Here is a 23156-nt window from a genome sequence, read left to right as displayed (position 1 = left end):
CCCAAACCCAGAAACCATGAGATCGTGACCTGAGCCGAAGCCAGACACTTAACCAACTGAGCCACCCAGGTGCCCCTAAATTTCCAGATATCTTTAAATAAATATAATCTGTCACTTGCATGAAATCAGTTGAATGTGATATGTGAGTTATTAAGTTTCTCTCCCAACACTTAACCAACTGAGCCACCCAGGCGATCCTGTGGTAGTCACTTTAAATTTACTGTATTTAATCTTGACCAAAAAAAAAAAGAAAAAAAAAACATAGGAAACAGTATATGGTCTAAGCTATCTCTATTATATTTTGACTAAATGAAAAAACTAAAAGAGGAGACACCTCTGGGAAAAGAGCTAGGTCAAGTATCATAATTATTCCTCCATTAGATCTTCCAGCTTTAGGTCTCTAGCAATCACTGCTTTATTCCCGATTCTCTTCTCTAGCCAGTCAGTCACCTCCTGCCAAAAATTCATGTCAACAGATCCAAAAGCAAGCTCATCATCTTTCTCCACAGCTGTTAAGTAACCTATTTTTCTCTTATGAATTTCTTTAATACTGTGTTTTATCACTTGAAAGGTATTTAATACATTCTACTTCTCCCATCTCCTTACAGGGAAATAGAATCCTTGAAAGCAGATACCAATTATTTTAAATCTTGGTAGTTCTCACAACACACTTAGACTCTCACACTGAACACAGAACGAGCTCAGATGAATTCCAGCATCCCATAGGTGGGTCCATATCCTGATCCAGGAGAAGTGAGGGCTCTCATCCTGGGGTACTGATTACATGAATGCCTCCCATTCACTTTGATGCCATCTTCCTACTGCTTCGCTCATTGGGACACACCCCCGGAAACAGCAGGTGCAGAATGTGGGTCATTCATGGGTCCTGCAGAGGCATTAGCCAGAGGGGTCTATTCAAGGAAGATGGCGATCCCATGTGGGATCAGTGGGCAACAACGTTTGTCAATGATTTAAAATGAAGACATTGAGGGTAGTTCTTCACCCAGGCACAACACAGAGGCAACCTATACCTACACTGCTTATGACATTTGTCCCCTTAAAAATAAAGATCATCATCCAAGTGATGAATGGTCCCTAAATAACCAGTGGGATAAAAAAAAAGTTAATGATTTACAGGGCTTCTGCTTGCCTAACCTCAGGTCCTCTTCAACATTGTTGTTAGATCCTTTGAATACAAGAAAACTAGGCTCTGCCACTATGTTGGATTCCCATCAACAGAAATAGGATATAATTTACCTTTTATCCTAAGCCTCTACGAGGGGTAAATTCATGTATGCTACTGTGGCCCTTCATCCCCAAATCATTTTTTTCAATGCAAGTGTATACCCCTCTGTGTGCACCACTGGGACACTTACATCAAACTCATTCAGAGCTGCAGCCAGCTCACCGATGCCTGTGTGGCCTTTGGCTTCATCGGTGGGCGAGGTAGCTTGAGCAGCATTGGAGATGCCAGCAATGGCTTCCTGGACTTGTTTAAACACATAATCTCGGTTGGCTCTGGTGGCAGCAACATCTGGGTGGCGGAGAAATGCTTGGGAGGCTGTGTACAGCATTGTGGCATTCTTCTTTAGAGCCCCTCGGGCGGCTGCCATCTCATCCCGACAGTGAGGGTCCTTCAGCTCCTGTGTGTGCAAAACATGAGACCTGTCACATCCATGAAGTTTGCCATGGAAACCTTTGTTATTGAACTCTGAGTCAGACTCACAGAACTCCACTGAAGTTTGTAAACCATCTACCTTCCCTTTGTCCTCTCTCTAGCTGCCAAGACTTTGTGTATGGTGTTCTTTCTGCATGAAATACTGGAGTACCCCTCTTCTACCCTACCCTTTCACTCAACATGGCCCATCTTCCTGGAACCTATTCCATCCAGCTCTCTAGGCGATGTCTCCTATCTGCTCCCACAAGCCCCTATCCCCTCCTATCATCAATACTTATTATACTGTACTGGAGTTACATATTTAAGCATGTATTGTATCTATTGAGAGCAGGAAACCCGATCTTGTTTAGTGGCCCTTGACTTATTAGCAAATGTTTGGCCTATAAAAGGCACTCAAATATTGCTGGGAAAAATGTAAAAACCAAGATACAGACAAGTAGCCTGCATGGATAGGAGTTAGTTAAGCAGCAGAGGAAAACCCAGACTTCAGTCTTCTGATATTGCTTGCCCCTATATTCAATGACAATTACAAACATGGGAAATCAAACTCTTCTGATTTTTGCTTAGTGCATATCTGCCACTTCATTATCAGGTTCGGACTAGGGTTCATTTCATTTTTTTTAAAGCTATCTTTAATGGCAGCTCAATCACTGAGTTTAGGGAATAAAAATAGATCAAAGGTGATGTGCCTTCCTAGTTTTGGCTGTCAAAATAATACTACTGGGGAATCTCTTGATCTTCAGCTTTAAAGAGCATTGTTAAGAAAATGTTCACATCATTTACAGAAATGTTAAAGGCAGTGCTGCTCTCTGAGGCCATGTAGGGTTGCCAGCTGAGGATCTCAGAGAAATTTTTTCAGTTTCAAAACCTCGTTGAAGGTTATTTGAATCACTGGGGTTCAGTTTCTATTTGTTTATTCAGTGTGTGTTATATGAATGACCTGGCAACAATTGTATCTTTTCTTTTGTGTGTCAAAACGACTTTGAGACAAGCACAATTTATTGGTTATCTAGGATTGTCAAGGCAGATTGACAAGTAATAATTAACTGAACCATCTATCCTCTTTTGCTTATGCACTAATGAATTTAGCCCGCCAACATGATTTCTAGTTTGAGGGCATTTCTTTTTGATCCTAAACATGAACACCAATAGGTAACCAACATGTGTGTGTACTTTCTATGCCAGATAATTATCTATGCATTCAAAGTGAAAGGTTTCTCCCGACTAGCCATGAAGAGCCTTTTAACCTCCAGAACTCTGGTCCAGAAATTGCATATTATATTACTGGGTACCTATACTTAAAAAAGGAAGAGATGGAAGGGGGATTCTCCCCATAAAAACATTTGAGGAAACATTCCTTAATTACATTTAAAAAAACCCTGCAGGGGTGCCTGGGTGGCGCAGTCGGTTAAGCGTCCGACTTCAGCCAGGTCACGATCTCGCGGTCCGTGAGTTCAAGCCCCGCGTCAGGCTCTGGGCTGATGGCTCAGAGCCTGGAGCCTGTTTCCGATTCTGTGTCTCCCTCTCTCTCTGCCCCTCCCCTGTTCATGCTCTGTCTCTCTCTGTCCCAAAAATAAATAAAAACATTGAAAAAAAAAATTTTTTAAAAAAACCCTGCAAACAATCTAAATGTTAAATTATGAAGAATTGGTTAAGTAAATGACTGAAGCATTTATTTATTTGATAGACTCTGGATACTATAGTTTTCAATAAATGACATGAATAATATTTACAAGATAAATGAAAAGCCAGAACATAATATGCATACTTGTATGCAAAGTATGATTATAAATATGTTAAAATATGAAGATAAATAACTAAAATACAATATACCAAAATTGTACCACTTTTTTCTTGGGTGGTAGGGTGTTCTATGGTTTTTTCCTTCTTCCAATTCTACCTGTTTTCTAAATTTTCTTGAAAGAGACTGAACTAGCAGTTAATTAAAAATAAGGTATTGCTGAAATAAATGATACTTACGGGTATTCTCATAAATCTCATACATGTCCATGAATTTTAATACACATCTATATACACACCAGTACCTGATGTGTCCATCTCCAACCCACAACTCTCTTCTATTTGACATTTTTACATGGAGAGTTCACAGGCATCTCACAATCCATGTATCTAAATATGAAATATTAATTTCTGTACCCAACTGACCCAGTCTTTCCCATCTCTGTAAATTTACCAACATTCACTCATGTGCTGAAACCAGAACCTTAGAACTGAACTGGTTGCTGTCACTTCCTAACATGTCCAATTTAACAACAGGTCCTCAGAGTTCTATTTTCAAAATAAACTCGGATTCTTTGCAGTTTCCTCCATTTCCACCACTGCAAACGAATCAAGACCACCATCTCTCACCTAGACTACTTCAGCCCCCCCCAAATATAGCTGGTCTCTCCTCTTCCATTCCCTTCTGCACAACATATCTAGAATGCTAAAATACGTATTTGAGACATTGATATCAAACTTTGAAATATTCAAATACTACCCACCCACTTACAATAAAATCCAAGACTTCTGCAAGACTCCCAATGTCCTGGCTCCTACCTTTCTTCCCAACTGCCCGTGTGGTTCACTAAGATCAAGATTCAGTGGCTTTTTTCTCAGTTGTTTAAATTAGCTAAGTAGCTTTCTTGGTTCTCACATTTGTGTTTCAGAGTAACTTCACTCCTACCCATCTTACATTTTGGAATATCACACAAGAGCTCATTTGAGTTTTGCTGATTACAAAATATTTCATCAAGTAATCTCAAATCACATGCGTGTGTCTCTCACACAAAGAATACTGTAAGCATGTTAGGGGCAGAAACTAGATCTTGGTCCAGTTTGTAATACCAACGTTCCTTCAACCTGGCACAGAAAAACACTCGACAAATGTTTGTTGAATAAAACTTTGTTGGTCACAGACCATCTTAAATCACTAGGAATTGCCCTATGTGTTGAAGAATTCTAGGAACAGTCAAGAGGACGGGTAAAGGATTTTTAACTGACCCTTTCGCATTTGGAGATGTGTTTCCTAGGGGAAAAAATTAAAAACAAATTCCTTGAGGATAAAATCCTAATGGTACTTGACAAACAACTAGAATAGACTAAATTGAGGGCTAGCTCTAGATAAAAGAAAGACAGAAGACACTATGTCAGTCACCTTCATCAGAGAAACTCGCACTTAACCTGTGTTATCCCAAACCCCCACACATTTATTTTCTTCTCTGCCTTTCCTTGATTTTCTTTGCATAGTCTTCTTGTCTTTCATAAAGGGGTCACTCAACATGCTGCACATTTGGGCTATGCATATGCATGATGGGGTCTACAGGGCTAGGAAACAAAAAGTGAGGGCAAAGGGTGGTGCTCAGACAGCATCCACTGCACTATATGAAACCACTCTCCCCGCCTTTTTTTTCTCTTTTCTTTTTTTTTTTTTTGATTGGGGAGCTTTTCTTACAGTGGAAAAAGGTTACAGTGGTTCCCACCAGTCACACAGGAGGCCTGTGACCTACCCTAGGTAGGCAGGGGGCAGAGAGAACCCCAGGGCCCACAATGCTATGAAAACTGGCCCATGTAATAAGCAACCTTTGTTGATCACAGGTTCTGAGGACATTTGCTATTTGATAACCAACAGATAAGGCTGATTTGTTGTTTAAGCCTACCAAGCTAGGAGGTTAAACACACATTTTCTCCCCCAGCATTTCCTGAATTGTCCCCACCTGTTGTCTTCTTGCTGCTACATAGTTGAGTTTTACCATTTCTTTGCCAAATTCTTTAAAGCGATTTGCAAGGTCTTGTTCATTTGTAGCATTTTTGACAGCTTCCAAGGCCTCTTCCACCTGAGGTAATAAGGAACATTTATCAATGGATAGAATTTAAATATTAAACATGTTAGAAATGGTCATTTGTTAAAAAAAATATGCCTAGGGATTCACATTTAAATAAAATAGAAGTACCACTAATAAGTACTTATAATCAGAATATTTCTTCACAACACACAGGATATTTTGTACCCAAAAAGATAATGCCTGAACTCTTGAAGCATTAGAACTATATCAATTGTCGTTTATTGGGTTAGGATTCTGATGAGGAATACAGACTAATAATTTCACATAGACACAAGAAAACCGATGGAAGAAAAAAACATGGAATTTGAAAACAAATTCTAGAAATCTTCAGGAGGAAGTGCTTCACCAACAAAAACTGAAGGAATTCCCTGAAGCGTGAGTGCGCTTGAATCTGCAACCACAGTTCTTGGCAACATCTCTGCAGCCACAGCTGAACGGCCTGTAACTGTGAACTGAGTTCACACCCTGCCATCCACTGGAAAGAGGAGCTGTACACCCCGTGGAGAAGCAAGTGAATCTGAAGCTTCATTGCCACTGAAGGTGGTGTCAGCGGGGGTAGAATGCAGGTGAGCAGAATGAGAGCAGGCATGCCTCCCTAATGATGTGCCCTGCTTCCAATTCTTGCCAACTGGATCATGCAACTTTTGCAGAGAGGTCTTAGACTTGAATTAGGAATTTCACTAAGAACTCCTTTACAGATGATTTGAGGATTTGGTGGGTGCCTGGGTGGCTCCGAGTTCGGCTCAGGTCATGATCTCACTGTTAGTGGGTTCAAGCCCTGCGTCGGCTCTATGCTGAGAGCTCAGAGCCTGGAGCCTGCTTCAGATTCTGTGTCTCCCTCTCTGCCCCTCCCCCAGTCACATTAGGTCTCTCTCAAAAATAAAAAACATTAAAAAAAATAAAATAAATGACTTGAGGATTTGGGTGGTACTAAAGTCATTCTCCAGAATGACTTTAATGTTTTTATTTATTTTTGAGAGCACACACATGCACACACATGCGGGAGAGTGGAGAGCACACACATGCGGGAGAGTGGAGAGAGGGAGACAGAGGATCTGAAGCAGGCTCTGCACTGACAACAAGAGAGCCTGATGTGGGGCCCGAACTCATGAACCAGGAGATCATGACCCAGCAGAAGCTGGCACTTCACCAACTGAGCCACCTAGGTGCCCCCTCCAGAATGACTTTACTACAGTGTGAAGATTTCCACAACTGGTAACATTAAACACCTGTGGTCTCAATTTAAATTAAAACTAAAATTGAGATACGAAGTAATCCATGACATCATCATCAGTCAACTTGCTATTTTGTCAGTGGAAATAACCAAGAACAAAATTCTGAGTAAGGCACAAAACAGGTATGTGTTTGCTCAATCAAAAGTTCTTCTATACAAAAAGGGACCCTAGTAGACAGACTTCTGCTAATGATGTCTTCTAATAGAAGCAACAGAAAAAGAGCAGGCAGCTCAGTCATGTGAAGTGAAGAAAATGCAGGGCCTACTGAAGAATTCTGATTAGCTCTTTGTATTTGAAGCAAGCCAAAGGGAACATACAGGGAGTTCATCGTTTGACAATGCGGAAATACAAAGGACCACTAAAACAGATAGAAAAAGCCAGAGATTAACACAGTTCTGAGCTACAGAGATCTACCTTTGTTTAAGTCTGACACAATCACAAAGATACCTAATTCAATATCCTTATCAAGTTTCACTGAGTGGAGGAAGAGAATCGTGTATATAAACCAATGATAATGGAGATCATCAACCTTTTTCTCTGTAGATATGCCATTCAATTTACTAAATAGGCTAACCCATTTTTATTAAGAGTTGTAGCAAGCCAGGGAAGTTATTGAGAACGCTGGTAATCTAGACTCCACATAAAATTAAGTTTCCATTCACATCTCCTATGGAAATTCTGAATCTTCTCTTAACTGTAAAAAATATAAAATACTTTGACTTCTCAATGTTAGTCTTGTTCAATTCCTATCCAGGCTCTAATAATACTCAAGGAAAAACAGTAACAATCATTGAAAAAAAGGACTGTTGTGTGTAAAGATACTTTTTTAGGGACTCAAATCAAGTTACATTTTATGGTATGGAATAGGCCAGATAAAGCATTTTCATAGTTTAATTAGAATCTTATACCTCAAACCTTTAAAACAACAAATCAGTGATGTCTCACTTTCTAATAGATTTGTAATTATCTTAACACGGCTATCAACACCATCATGGAGAGGACAGTTCTTGGCAGTTAATTTGTTCCTGCTGCTTATTTGAGCTGTAAATCTTTCCGGAGGACATAAAAACTGGTTCCAGCAAAGAGCAAAATAATTATCTCAGAAGGAGCTAAATCTTAGATTTGTTTTCTAATACATATATAAAACAGGCTTCTTACTGAATATTAATCAGACCAATTGGGAGTACCTGTTTTGTTGCTTTATACCTTACATTTTCTTACTGGCTGTATCTGAAGAATCCAGATGCTGGTTTGAATTTATGTTTCTAATTTAGTGAAGTTCTTTTAAAAAGAAACACCAATGATGGGGTCTCTGTGTAAAGGTAGACTTAGCCATACTTAGAGTTTTAATCTACAAGGATCTCCAAAGGTCAAGTAATGCAAATTTCTCGTGTAGAAACATGGGTTCAGAATCAGTCCAAGGTCTGGAAGAAATGGGACCATAGCAGAGAGTGGTGGGAGCAGACAAATGGTGGGGGGGATGCTGAAGGGACAAGAAGGAAAAGGGGGGAAATGAAGGGCAGTGACCAGACACTTCTTCTGAGAAGTCAAAATTAATAGAATAACCAAATTGGTCCTGTTTTTGTTTTTTTTAAACAGAGCCAATGATATTTTCTTTCTGGGTGTCTGGATTAAAGGAAATTACAGGGATATAAGCCAAACACTTTAAAAGGCAGTTCTTATACAGAATACTCAGGACACTTTCTCCAAAAACTTTCTCAGAGCACTTAGATGGCACAATTGGTTAAAGCATCCAACTCTTGATGTCAGCTCAGGTCATGATCTCACCGTTCATGAGTTCAAGCCCTGCTGACAGCATTGAACCTGATTGGGATTCTGGCTCTCTGCTCCTACCCAATGCTCTCTCTCAAAATAAATAAACAAACAACTTAAAAAAAAAAAAAAGGAAAACCTCCCTAGGTCCCACGTTGTTAGATATGAGTCAATATGTGTGAGGAAGGCTGTGGGTCAGACCGTTCTGTGTTTGAACCCCAGCTCTGTCACTTGTTTGCATTATGATCCAGGCAAGCCACTTAACCTTTCAGACCCTCAATGTCATTTAATAAAATGAAGGTAATAATGTTTACATATTACACAAAGTTATTGTGAGAATTATAGAAGAAATGAAGGTTTTTGTAAATGAAAAATGAAAAAATGAAGATGGCTAAGCTCAATTAGAAAATAAATATAAGTGGGCTAAATACTGTAATTATGATAAAAACTCTCAGATGGAACTTTTGAGAGACCGACAGAGAATCCCAAGCAGGCTCCACACTGTTACCACAGAACCCAATGTGGAGTTTGAACTCACAAATCTTGAGATCATGCCCTGAGCCGAAATCAATAGTTAGATGTTTAACCAGCTGAACCACCCAGATGCCCCAACAGATGGAACGTCTAAAACCAGACCCCACAAGAGGCTATCAACAAGAGATAATTTAAACAGTAAGATAAAAAAGATGAAGATAAAACCTCTCATGCTAATGAATTTTAATTGTATCTGCAATAAATTCTAAATATATAAAATGCCAATACGAATACAAAAAGAAACAGAGAACTTGAATAGATCAAAGTATATGACAGAAATGGAACAAAGACTTCTTCTCTACTCTTTTCTCCAACTAGGTATTCTGTATATGTAGGAAAGCAAAAAAGAAATGCAAAATAGCAAACACTTAGAATAACTGGCAAGAATTAGTAGCTCCTTAGACAGAGACACTGACCTGTCACTTAGCGTCTAGCTAAGTATCGGAGTATCTGTTAAGGAAAGCATCTAATGAAGATGTTTTCCCAAATAATTTCCAAGAGGCAAGGCGCTTGGAACATCTGCAGACCAGGCACTGGGGAGAGTGGAAGCCTCACAGTGAAGGCCTGCCAGTGAGGGCTCTAAGCAGAGCAGAGCTCCTGGGGAGGTGTTATAAGGGGGAAGCTTGAGAGACGCGCCTGTCCGGAACTGGGAAGTCTTTTCCAATGAGCTGATAAAGGAAGCCTTTAGAGGCAGCAGCTGTAGCTTCCCTTCTTAAGAATGCCCTCGGAGTCCTGGATATCACAATCAACTGTTCTCCTCCCACAGCAGGCCCGGCTGTGAACACCAAAGTGAGAACTCTTTGCTCAACCAGGTACATCTGTCCTTAATATTGGCAGCTTGGGCAGGGTACAGCTGAAAAGCCTCAAAGAGCTAGAAAAGATATTAAAATTTTCTCCCTTGTTAGTGGATTTAGGTATTATTTTCGGAGCTTGTCACTTAAAACTCTTAAAATCTTGGTCTTTTCACAGAGATTGTTCAAAATAGCCCCTACCCCCATTCCTAAAGCAGGCCTGCCTTCCACAGACTACAGCTTTGTCAAATTGTTGGCAACCAGCTCTTTAAATCAGTCTCCCATTTTCCTGATTGGAACTTCATGTATTTACTTCATTATACGAAAAGTAGTCTGTGAATCCATGTAGTCATTCAATACTTATTAAGCAGCTCCTAGGAGTCAGGCAGATGTATAGGGATGGGGGTACTGAACTGAGGAGTTGATCCTTCGCCCCCCTGGACTGTGTCACCTGGCTCTCCCATCAAAATTTACCATCCATACCGGGGCCACAAATCAGGGCGTAAGGATCCTCAATCCTGTTGGGACAGACTAACCTCATTTCAGGATCCTCTTGTGGATATGGGGTTGATTGGATTTTAAGTGACCTGAACTAAACTATTTAATAAGTCTTATATAATTCTCTTATTAGGATCTAGTTTTACAGCTAAATTAAAAATATTGTCTTGGGGGCACCTGGGTGGCCCAGTCGGTTAAGCATCTGATTCTGAGTTTCAGCTCAAGTCATGATCTCACTGTTCATGGAATAGAGCCCTGTGTCAGGTTCTGCCCTGACAGCACAGAGCCTGCTTGGAACTCTCTGCCTCTGTCTCACTCTCTCTCTCTCTCTCGCTCTCAAAATAAATAAATAAACATTCAAAAATATATATTATCTTGGAAACAGTAGTTGGCTAAGTAAATAAATGAGTAGATGTAAGATTCCACATTCTATTACTTTACTTGTTTAATCATGTACTCTGGGGTGACTGCTGATACCGCAGCACCATCATATTTCATGTCTCTGCCTCCTAACTCTGGCTTTTTAAAAAAAAATTTTAACGTTTATTTTTGAGAGACAGAGACAGAGTGCAAGTAGGGGAGGGACAGAGAGAGAGGGAGACATAGAATTCAAAGCAGACTCCAGGCTCCCAGCTGTCTGCACAGAGCCCTACGCGGGGCTTGAAGCCACGAACCATGAGATCATGACCTGAGCCAAAGTCGGACACTTAACCAACTGAGCCACCCAGGCGCTCCCTAAAGCTGGCCTTCTTGATTAAATATTTTCTTTCCTTCATAAGCTGCTCCTCCTGATTAAATTTTGTCTTCTTGTTAACAAGTGAAGAAAATGATTTCATCAGAAAGCAAGAATGCTTAAATGCTATTGTCATGTATTCTTAATGTGTCATGTTTTATAAAGCACAATAATACAGTTTATATTCCCAAAGTTATTTTCAGCTGGTGCAAGAAAAATGACACTAGCCAGTGCCACTGAGTACTTATGGGATGTACCAGCCACTCTTCTAAATGGCTTATATATACCTAATTTCGTCCCAGAAAACAGCTCTTTTCAGTTGATAGTTTTCCTATTTTTTACTTTATGCAGGAAATACTGAGGTCAGGGTGGTTACACTAGCTTCCCGAGAGGTCTCACAGCAAGTGAGTTGGGAGCCTGGATTTGAACCAAGGTAGTCTGCTCCAGAGTTCGTGCTTTTAACTCCTCAGCTCTACTGTCTCAGTTTCCCAGAAAGGATAGGTTTACGAAGTTGATGGAGTTTGGGTTTGGGTTGTACTGATCAGTTGATGATGAACACTCATTAAGAGCCTTGCTCCATCTGATCAGCCTCCAGGATCTAGTCATTCCACCTCTTTAATATCTTTAAAACCTACCTCCTTTTCACAACATGCACTGCCACTGCCTTCACCTGCCTTTCAGTCACTGGCCTGGATAGTTTCAATGATCTCTTCATCTGTCTCCTTGCTCGGATGCACCCCTTTTCTAATTCTTTCTCCACATTGCTACCAAAACTATTGATATAAATCACAAATCTGATTCTGAGGCTTAGAAGTACTCAGTGGCTTCCCATAACCCACACAGAGTCCAAATGAATCATCATGCTATCTGAGGCACTAAACAACTTGTATTGCCCCATCCAACTTTGTTAGTGCCTCTCCCCACCTTGTCCTGTATGCTCCAGCAAGACAGAATCAATTATATTATTGAGAACACCCCAAGTCCCTTCTCTTGCTCTCATGCCTTTGTTCCTTCCCTTGGTGTGTGAAGCTCTCTGTAGCTGAAGTCTGTTGTCTGACCTGAATCTATCTCCTTTCTAATGGCACAAGCACCCCATGAGCACACTAAGGGCAGATTTCCAGCAAGTTCCATTAGCTTGTGTGGCACCTTGGTGACCTCTCTGTCACCCAGTAAGGTAGGAATATCTGGATCTTGGCCCTGGTTCAGAGTGGCTGGGAGGGTCTCCGTGAAGTGCCCCATCCCAGTCTTTGGGGTAGCAGCTGCTCCTTATATCTGCTATTCCTTTCCTATGTTCCTTAGAGCTCTCTTCCTGCTACCCAAACCCTTATAACTCTAGTCTGCTATTGGAGTTAACAGTTCTTCATATTAAGCTTCCCCCTGCTGAACTTACTGTGAAGTTTTAATCTCATCACTGAACAGAATGATATATCCCCAAGCTCTTCTGATGGGACCAACCTCTTCCCAGTCACCCTCAACCTTTAGGCTATAGTTTAGCTTGGGCTCCTGACTCCCACATACTCAATCTGGTCCAAGAAATTCGTTCCAGGAAAAGCATCACATTCAATTTAATAAGACCCAATCCTGAGACCTCCTTCTCCCAGCCACATCATCCTTTCTCATATTATCCTCAAATGACCAACACTATAATTTGGTTGAACTGATCCCATCTGTGACTTGGGGGATGGTGAGGGAAAGGAGTAAGCACTGACCAAATTAAAAAAATCAACACATCCCATTCCCCCTCTAAATAATTTTTAGAGATAATCACCTAATTCATAAGCCAATAGAATTAACAAGACCATGAAACTTTTATTTGTGCTAAAAATAAAAGGGAGGAGAATTCACTCTTTCCTGCTATCTTTAGTCTAGAAGCATGTAATCTTGAGAATAGTTAGCAGCTATCTTGAGACTATGACAAAAGGGCCTACAGAGAAGAGTGCTCTTAGTGAAGGAAAGGAGATAAGAGCCTGGTTCTTATCACATTTTTGTGCCTTGGTCAAGCCTTGCCTGAAGCTAATTACCTCTGGACTTCTTACTTTAGTGAGCCAATATACTCCTTTTTTAATATACCAAGTTGAAAATGAACTTTTGGGACCTCATCAAAATAAAAAGCTTCTGCACAGCAAAGGAAACAATTAGCACAAATAAAAGGCAGCCGATGGAATGGGAGAAGATATTTGCAAATGACATATCAGATAAAGGGTTAGTATCCAAAAATCTATAAAGAACTTACCAAACTCAACACACACACACGCACGCATGCACGCAATAATCCAGTGAAGAAATGGGAAGAAACAATGAATAGACACTTCTCTAAAGAAGATATCCAGATGGCACACACATGAAAAAATGCTCAACATCACTCATTAGGGAAATACAAATCAAAACCACAATCAGATACCACCTCACACCTGTCAATGTAGAATGGCTAACACTAACAACTCAGGCAACAACAGATGTTGGCGAGGATGCGGAGAAAGAGGATCTCTTTTGCACTGCTGGTGGGAATGCAAACTGGTGCAGCCACTCTGAAAAACAGTATGGAGGTTCCTCAAAAAATTAAAAGTAGAACTACCCTACGACCCAGCAATTACACTATTAGGTGTTTATCCAAGGGATACAGGTGTGCTGTTTCGAAGGGGCACATGCACCCCCATGTTTATAGCAGCACTATCAACAATAGACAAAGTATGGAAAAAGCCCAAATGTCCATTGATGGATGAATGGATAAAGAACAGGTGGTATACATATACAATGGAGTATTATTCTCCAACAAAAAAGAAAGAAATTTTGCCATTTGCAACTATGTGGATGGAACTAGAGTGTATTATGCTAAGTGAAATTAGAGAAAGATAAATCTCATATGACTGAAGTCATATGAAGAATTGAAGATACAAAACAGATAAACTTAAGGGAAGGGAAGCAAAAATAATATAAAAACAGGGAGGGGGACAAAACATAAGAGACTCAAATATAGAGAACAAACAGAGGGTTGTTGGAGGGGTTGTGGCAAGGGGAATGGGCTAAATGGGTAAGGGGCTTAAGGAATCTACTCCTGAATTCATTGTTGTACTATAGGCTAACTTGGATGTAAACTAAAAAAATAATTAATTAATTAAAAAATAAAATAAAATACCAAGTTGAGTTGAGTTTGTGTTACTTAAAGTGGAAAACATCCTAATTAGTATAACTTCATTGTAGGTGAGATCACAGCCATGTGCACATTTTCCTAATATGCAATGCTTTTTTTCTTAATGTCTTCCCTAGTAGCCTATGAAGTTTTGAAACCAGGGGCTGAGACTTATTCACCTTTGAAGTTATCCGAGCACAGTGTCTTGTATACACTAGGCATCCAGTAAGTCCTTTTTGAAACGATAACTGAATACATAAATAAATTCCAAACAACCCAGCTGTGTGAAGTTAATGCCGCAATAGCTGTGACAGAAAAGATATGCTAAGAACCTGGGCAGTAATTTCCCTCTTTATAATCAGAAACAAGGCTATTTTACGCCAATTGACTGCTGTTCTTCAAACACAAGAGCCACATTAGAGCTGTAGGACTACACAGCCAACTACTGAGAAATAATCCGTTACTGAGGACACACAACACTATTTGATGCTTATGTCCCAAAAAGCAGAGGTAATATTAAAGTCACCCTGTCTCATCAATGTCCTGCAAACAGGAGGCAGCAGCATTAGAGCTAGCCCCTGGTTGCTACGAAGGCAATCTGACTTTCCTGAGAAATTGACTAAGGGGTTGTTGTTTTTCTGTTTTGCCATTCCACTTTCTAGAGAGGGATTCTGAGATAATCAAGAACATCATTATTCCAGGACTTAGCCTGAGGATAGAAAAAAGGGGGTTGTTTTCTCTGACACATACATGTCAAAATGAGTTTATGTGTGTGATGCCATCGCCAACGCTAAGCACTGACAATACGATCTGATTACATTAATTCAGAGTCTAGGGAAAATAAATATCCCTCTTCATGATCACCAATTGCAATGCAGGATTCCTTGAGAAGTCTGAAGTGCCACATATGAACCTAACACACTGACAATGTCAGCTGATTGCAGGATACATCAGACGTCTGGCTAGGGAATCACTCACCAGCAACTTCAACAATGAAGGTGATTATAATTCAGTATTTTTTAATGATGTCTGACGTGCAAATGATTACTTTAGCTTTTCTGAGGAACATCAGATTCCCACCTGGGTGATAACCCAGCTTTGAATTGTATGTCACCTACTATTCCATCACTATCATCCTGATTTTAAAGCAAACACAGCAGCAAAAACCTTTTGTAATCATGAGAATTCTGAATGTATGTTTAAAAAAAGCTCAACCTTAAAGCCCATACAAATACTTGCATAATAATACAAGTAGTTTAATATGGGCAACAGGGGTATCTGTGTTATAGGAAAAGATAGGCTCTTTAGCAGTCATGTAAACATACGTTTCCAAACATAATTTTCAGGTAGCAGAATGCAAAATTGCACACCCTGCCAAATCACACAAACTCCACAGATATCCCAATTCTTGATTCATTTTTACAGAGTGAATTATATTTGCTCATTATTACTCAATTTTCTGATAATTACTTATTGGGGTGCAGGGCAGAGAATGAAAATGGGCATTTTAGGAGAATAAACTGACTATACTTCATCTACTTAGTGAATTATTGATGGAGAAACATGAATATAAGGTTCTGATCAAGCAACTCCCTCTATGTTCCTGTAAGTCATTCAGAAATGAGAAAAAATCATTGTCTGGAAAGAATAGCAGTAAAAATTTGGCATATGGCCTAAGAGATAAAAAGGAAGATATTATGCATAATGCTTAAAGGTAAAAAGGTTACCAAGGCAGGAACCTACAGACCCACCATAGGGTATTACTCTATCATCTCAACCAAAAGAAAATGGAGTCACTACTTTTTTTTAATTAATTTATTTTTTAAGTTTTTATTTACTTACTTTGAGAAAGAGAGAAAGCACAAGTGGAGGAGGGGCAGAGAGATTGAACCCAAAGCTGAGAGGTCACGACCTGAGCCGAAATCAAGAGTCAGATGCTCAGTTGGACTGAACCACCCAGGCGCCCCTGGAGTCACTACTTTACGGCAAAGCACTTGTCACTCCTTTTTGTTACCTCGGTATTATCACCCGTGCGGTAAGGAAACTCATTTTTTATATGGAAAAAGCTTTGAGAAAGGTGTAGATGACCATTTCTAACCTGCTCCATTCAAACATATAAAGATGTTTACTTCATCTGAGAAAAAACAAATACATACATAGATGCTTGCAGACAACACTTGTTTGTGAATGAGAGAATGTGCTTCTACGAAAAAGAACAAAAAGCTAAAGTAGAAGTATACAACAGGGTCATGTGGGACAGATTGTTGACATATTGTGGGTTTTTGCGGGGAGGCAACAGCCGCCTGATTTGAAAGCCTGACTGACTTGAACCCGGAGCGTGAGACCCGCCACCACCTGCGTCTGGGAAGCCCTCGCCTTGCACTTCCTTCCTTGCTCCACAAGAGAGCAATGTTCCACCACGGCTACCCTCTACAGAGGCGGTGCTCTCCGGAGAACAAATGTGTTATTTAGTCTGCAATCACTTTTAATTTTACTACTGACAGTCTGACAGGACTACTTAATATTGCTGGGTTGACCTTTCCGTGGTTTTGTGCTAAACCCGTTTTTTTTTCCCCCTACTTCCCTTCATCTGCTGTGTTGGGAAGAGAATACAATTGACTCCACAAGACAACAGACTGTGGTGATATTATCAGTAGACAGCACTGGTCAAAACAAGTGGGTGGAGAGGCAGGATTACAGGCAGGAACCAGTGCTGTATGTCCCACCTCATCTTGGAGGACGGACACCCTCTGCATGTGGGCAGCTTGGGGAGAAGATTCAGCCTGTCATCACAGGAATGGCTGAACAGGGCCTTCAGAGGCACAGAAAAAGAACATATGGGATGTCAAGTTAATTTCTTGAGGTTGGGTCCTATTCTCTCCCTGGGAAAGGGAGATTGTCTATCTAGGGGAAGATCTTTCTTAAAATGTTGCATTTGAAGATTCAGCAGGCTGCAAGAGAAAGATGAAACTTTTCTCCCACACACTTGAGAACAAAGTTACTTGTTGCCTAAAATGTGAATAAAGCGAGAAGCTTACTTTGCACCAAACTTTGTGATAAATGCTTCCTAGGAATTTGACCCTTTTTAAACTCCCTACAACTCTGTGGGCTATACTACCACTAGCCCCATATTAACAGATACAGCGTCTGATACACAAGGAGGTTATACGGTAGATTACAACACAGTTGGCAAGTGGACAGCAAACCAAAATTAATCTTATTCCAGTAGCCAAATGGTGAATCATAATGTTGTACTGGCTGTTGATATCCTCTGAACTAGGTAAAGTCTCTCCTCATATTGCTCACCTCATCTAATCTGCAAGAGCCTTTCTTGGCTTTTACAGGCCCATTCTCAGAAAAATCTGAGAGGAAACTCCCAAGCAGGCTCAGCTTTGTGCCCTTGGGTCTTCAGATCTGTGCACCCTTATAGAAACAGAGAACAGCTGTATCTTTGCTTTGTGGTTAATGATCATGGAACTCATACTGGAGATGTTAGAATTTGAGACCTTTTCTAATACCATCGAGTTGATACATAACCTGGAGTCTTGACTCTTTTTTTGGGGTCAGCTCAGGTAAGATGTGACTCAAGACTTTTTGACAGACAACCACTTGTTTTAGAAATTTCTTGATGAATCCCTCTACAGAACAAATCTGAGACAGAAAGTAAGTTGAGAGTGGGCTCTCATGATTCATTTCCTTATCTCACCTGCCCCTACTTTTCATTTCACTGACAGAGAAAATAAAAACCTCAAGGGTTGGAAAATAGGGAAAATGATAAGCCAGGAATGGCCATAGGTAGGGGAACTAAACCAGCAATAGGTTGACTCCCAAAAAATGAAAAGCCCATGGTTCACATCTTACCATCTAAGGACCCTGATGTCAGTCCAAGGTTGGTGCTAATTGTCCAGAAGTGAAATTAACTGAGGCGTGGGATAAAAACTCTCTAGGCAGAAGCCATACTCCTAAGCAGTTGAATTATGTTATCTGAGTTCAGAGGACTGAACTACCCTGGTTGCAGACAGATGCAAGTCAGCCTAGAGAAAGGCCTAGCTGTCAAGGACTGGAAAGGCTTGCCTTAACCCTGGTCTAGTAAAATTTGTGACTAGGGCAGGGCTCCACTTCCATTAGGAAACAAAAGAGTTGAAGAGAATGAAGGAAATGTGACAAGCAAGGCACTTATAATGAGAGTCTATGGGTTAGTGCGGCATGGAAATGCCCACCCAATCCAGGTATGTTAGATGCCAGACTTGGTGCAACAAGATTGACTTTAACCATGAGATGTGTACATGAGGCTCTTTATTGCCAGACTATGTAAGTACAAGGATGGAGCAGGTAACAAAATAGAATTCAACACACAATCCATATTAGGGTGGGCATCGGTGGTCATTTGGCCAGCTAACCAGAAGAACTGACCTACTCTGAATTACCACACGGACCGCACTATTCTGAATCGCAAGATAGGGCCAAGGCAGGTACACCGTCCTCAGCCTCTGGGGCCTAAAAGAATATACTGTTTTGAATTCCAGGAAGTAAGAGGAGAGTCCAAACCCAAGTGAACCTTCCATAACTTTTCTTGTATATTATTAAATGTAATTTTAGTATTAGAAAGATTTGGGGGTAGGGACAATTGGGTGGCTAAGTCATTAAATGTCCAACTCTTGATTTCAGCTGAGGTCATGATCTCACGGTTCACAAGTTTGAGCCCTATGTCAGACTCTGCACTGTGTCAGCATGGAGTCTGCCTAGAAGTCTCTCTCCCTCTCTCTCTGCCCCTACCTCACATGCAAGTGTGCTCTCTCTCTCTCTCTCAAAATAAATACATTAAAAAATAGAAAAACTTGGAGGTATACCACTTGGGTAAGTGATCTGGTGAGTAGTGAAACATCTTTGGTACAGTTCTGAGCTCTAATATACACAGTCAGTATTACCACACCCCTAAAGCAAGTTTCACTAAGTTCCACATACGTACAATTTTCAGGTGAGATAAAAGTCTCATGACATCCGCCATGTCCGCCAGGATGAGTAAGCGCGTCACAGCTGAGAGCAAAGCCCTCGCCGCCCTCACCATGGTGCCACGCTTCACTGATGAGCACGGGTCATCAGCAAACTCCGAAGAGGCGATGCGCATTGTCTCACCTGGAAGACAGAGATGGAGAGCTGTGTGGGTAGAGGGCAAGCTCAGAGGCTGGCAATCATAAAGATCCATGGATGAATGATTATTCTTCTTATCGCAAAACCACCATGAACAGGAGGTATTCCTGCCACTCTCCATCACAACCCACCTTGAAGTTCAATGCATCAGTGCACATTGGACAGAGGCTGTGGACTAAATAAGGTGTTCGTTTCACACAGAAGTGTGAAATTATGCTTTAAACATCAATAAGGAATATATTCAATTCAATGTGTCTAATAGTTGAGATGAATTTGCCCTGACCTTAATCAGTCTCACATTTCATTTCCCTTGGAGCCAATGGTATTTACTAGGCAGCTAGTTGAGCTCACTGACAGTTGAGGTGCAAAGTTAACTGCTCCACAGAGGAATGAAACTAAAACCTTGGCCTCATTAACACTGTACTCTTAATTGTGCTAATCAGAGAATAACAGACTACAGAGATACCCAAATATAGTCTTTTAATACCCTGCTAAGAAGCTATTCTCTAATTTAGAGAGCATTTATAAGAGAATTGAACCAATCCAACAAATGCTGATTAAGCCTGTACTATGTCAGATATTATTAAGCTCTGGAATTACAGAGGTGACTGAGGACACCCTGATCTCCAGGAGTTTCCCATCTAATAAGGAAACATGATGTAAATACATACTCATAATATCTGTGATTACATACCACCACAGGCTTATGATCAAGACCATAGGCAAAGAAGGGGAAGTGATTGATGTATTTAGCGTGAGGCAGGGAGAAGCTGTCAACACTGATGGGCTCTGAAGAACTAAGAAGTGCTCACCAGAAAGACAGTGGTGGGAACAGCACCCTCAGAAGCATAAATGCCGTGTGAGGCTCTGAAACCTGGAGCAGGATGCTGAGTGTGAGGAACCACAGTCATGTGGGAGGCACGGGGAGGAAGGGGTACAGAGAATAGAGGTGGCAGTTCTTGGAAAGCCATGAACAAGATCTGAACTGTGTCCTCAGCAGGGATGCAAGTGACATTAATAGATTTTTATTTTGGCTACATCACATGAAATAAAGTGCAGGGGACAAGTTTAGGGCAGAGAAACTAGTTATTAGGGCAAGTGCATGACTGTTGGAAAGCAGCAGTAATGAGGTCCTGGGCCAGGGAAATAGAAATGGGATACAGCGAGGAAGGGATACAGAGAGGATATTAATGAGATCTGTGTTCAAGCATGACCAGATATGGGGACTGATCAGATGTGGAGACCAGGAGGAAGGCAAGTGTTTGGTGAATACTGAATATTTGTACAAAGGGATGCAGGAGTAGCAAACAGAGGGGTCACTGACGAGGATGAGATAGGTTCCCTGTCAGTGGACTGGATATCACCCGGGGTAAAGAGGCCTGGGAAGCAGAATCATGAGGCTTCACATAGCAGAGCATACACAGGGGCAATACAAGCTTCTTCAATAAACTTGAAAAAGAGAGTTAATATGACCAATTATTTAATTTAGGGTAAAAAAATCATTCAATATTTATTATACAAATGATTACTTCTGATCTATTAATCCAAACCTAGTCAATTATATCACTGAAAGACTCTGTGTCCTGTAATGTATCCTCAGACACAAGAGAAAACAAACCACCCCTTTCCATTTCACAAGCAGATCAGAATAGGATGTAATTCACTCAATGTTACAGTTATTCAAACCCTCAGAGGGATACTTTTCATGCTTGGGAAACGAAGTCATGTCAGGAAATATATCGCATTGTTAGATTTTTAAAAGAGACTACTGTCTACAATAAGCATACTATATAACCAACCAGCCTAGTCTCAATGCCGATACACAAACAAATAGCTTGATTAACAGCACGGGAGACATGTAAAAATTCATTACCATATTGGCACAAAGGTGAATTTTTAAGGTCTGACTCCTCAGGACTAAATATACTTTAAGGTGGAGGCTGGCAATTAGGAGATACATTTTAATTCAGGTGTCCCACCCTTGCTACAGGATTGCATAAATCTCCTCACTCCCTGAACCACCCCCCTCAAAAAAAAAAAAAAAAGACTCACTGGCAGATATCTGTGTTGTGGGAGAAGACTATCTCATTCTCACTCTGCATAGTGCAGCTGGAAAGAACATCCACAGTGGTAGCAAATCTAATGAAATATTGAGAAGGTCACCACATCTAAAGATGGACAAATTTGTGTATGGTATCACGGGTGCAGTAGCTGATGTTGGAATGAATCTACTTATTCAAGGAAAGGGGAGATTTATTCTGCATATGAACCTATAGTAAGTAACATGGTTGAACCCAAATTCTGCAAGCGAAATTGGTATATGAGCCACAATAACAGTAGGCCACTCAGGTAGGGCTACTCTCTATACCAAGGGCCCTCGGAGGTGAGCCCAGCTGCACCCATCAGCATGAGGAGGAACCCTATCTAATCAACCTAATATTCAAGTACAGGTTTCTATATAAAGTGTCAGTATAATGGCACTTAATCCAGATACTGGCCATTCAGTCAGCAATACTGCTTCAAAGCTGAGCAACACGTAGCAATATAGAGCTCTCACATGGAGCTAATCAAGTTGTGGCCCCCAGAAGACACCCCAGGAAGGATCTCTGGAGATGTCCATGAGAGACTAGAGAAGGGAAGGGGAAGAGAGATTGAGAGGAGAGAGACCCACATTAGTTAATGTGACTCTGCAAGTGGAAACCTCATGCTAAATTCTGACATTATTCTAAGATAAATAGAAGATGATTTGATTCAAGTTACAAGTAAAAACTCATTTTAAACAGGTATAAATGATTTTATGTTGTTAAAGATTTTAAAGGAAAGACAATCTGAAGTCAACTATGACTTTAATGCATTTTATTTCCCTGTAGTTTTAAGATTACTGAATTAAAATGGAAATCTATATTAAGCAATGATAAGTGAGTTTATCAGGATAAAAGCTGTTATTTTCCCAGGGAACCGCCTTTTCTAGCGGACTAAAATATTTAGCTAGGAAACAGCATGCATGTGTAGAAGAGAGAAGGGATCAATGAAGAGAGGATAATAGATCTGCCTTTTTAAAAATATATATACCATTTTATTCAATCTCAGTTACTTGATATGGACCTAAGCTCACAAAAAATTTTCTCTAGTAAAGCCTTTGATCTCCTCAAGCCACTACCACCTGCTAGAAAGAAGAAAAATTAACATCTCCACATAAGTGACAAAAGGAATAACAACATGTACAGAGAGCTTCTATATAAAGGCTTATTATGTAAGTATTGTTCTAAAAACCATACACATATTAACTCATAGATTAAAGGAGAAGTAACCTTTAAAATCACAAAGACCTAGGATCACACTCTAATGCCACAGCAACCATTACCAAAAATGAGAGCTTGGCGATTATTCAACCTTTGTGTTTGAGTCCCCTCAACTACAAAACAGGGGCAGAAATAATAAGAGCTTCCTTGTGGACCTGTCATTATGGTTAAAGGTTACAGGTGATACAGTCAAAGCACCCAGCACAAGTATTTACTCATAATGGGGGCTCACTCATTATTGTCATTAATATCACTGCTCCCACTATCACTGTGATCCTCCCCCTTACAAGAATAGTTCATGAACTCCTTGTTAAAGGTTTGGAAGTGCATATTTTGGTTGATTCCATTACTGTGTACACAATAATTTAGAAGCAAGAAAACATCTGCCCAATAAAAATATTTATTGTTTTAAGGCAGAAAATAACTCCCCTCCCAAATGTTTCCAGTACTTGGCTTTCACACGGATGCTTGTTCTGGTTCTTATGT

The 23156-nt window shown here is 40.4% G+C and overlaps 1 protein-coding gene across 4 annotated transcripts in view; it reads right to left on the bottom strand.

Moving 5' to 3' along the window:
- Positions 1-23156, bottom strand: part of CTNNA2 (catenin alpha 2) — a 1115456-nt gene that overhangs the window by 749265 nt on the left and 343035 nt on the right. For all 4 annotated transcript variants that reach the window (XM_043603825.1, XM_043603826.1, XM_043603827.1 and 1 more), the window contains exons 4-6: positions 19187-19353; positions 5395-5514; positions 1377-1643 (exon numbers count right to left, since the gene is read on the bottom strand). In XM_043603825.1, the coding sequence (XP_043459760.1) occupies positions 1377-1643; positions 5395-5514; positions 19187-19353 (554 nt within the window). The remainder of the gene's footprint in view (positions 1-1376; positions 1644-5394; positions 5515-19186; positions 19354-23156) is intronic.

Source organism: Prionailurus bengalensis, chromosome A3 (genome assembly GCF_016509475.1).
Source record: "Prionailurus bengalensis isolate Pbe53 chromosome A3, Fcat_Pben_1.1_paternal_pri, whole genome shotgun sequence".
In the NCBI taxonomy this organism is placed as follows: domain Eukaryota; kingdom Metazoa; phylum Chordata; class Mammalia; order Carnivora; family Felidae; genus Prionailurus; species Prionailurus bengalensis.
This window is presented reverse-complemented; position numbering and strand designations above follow the sequence as displayed.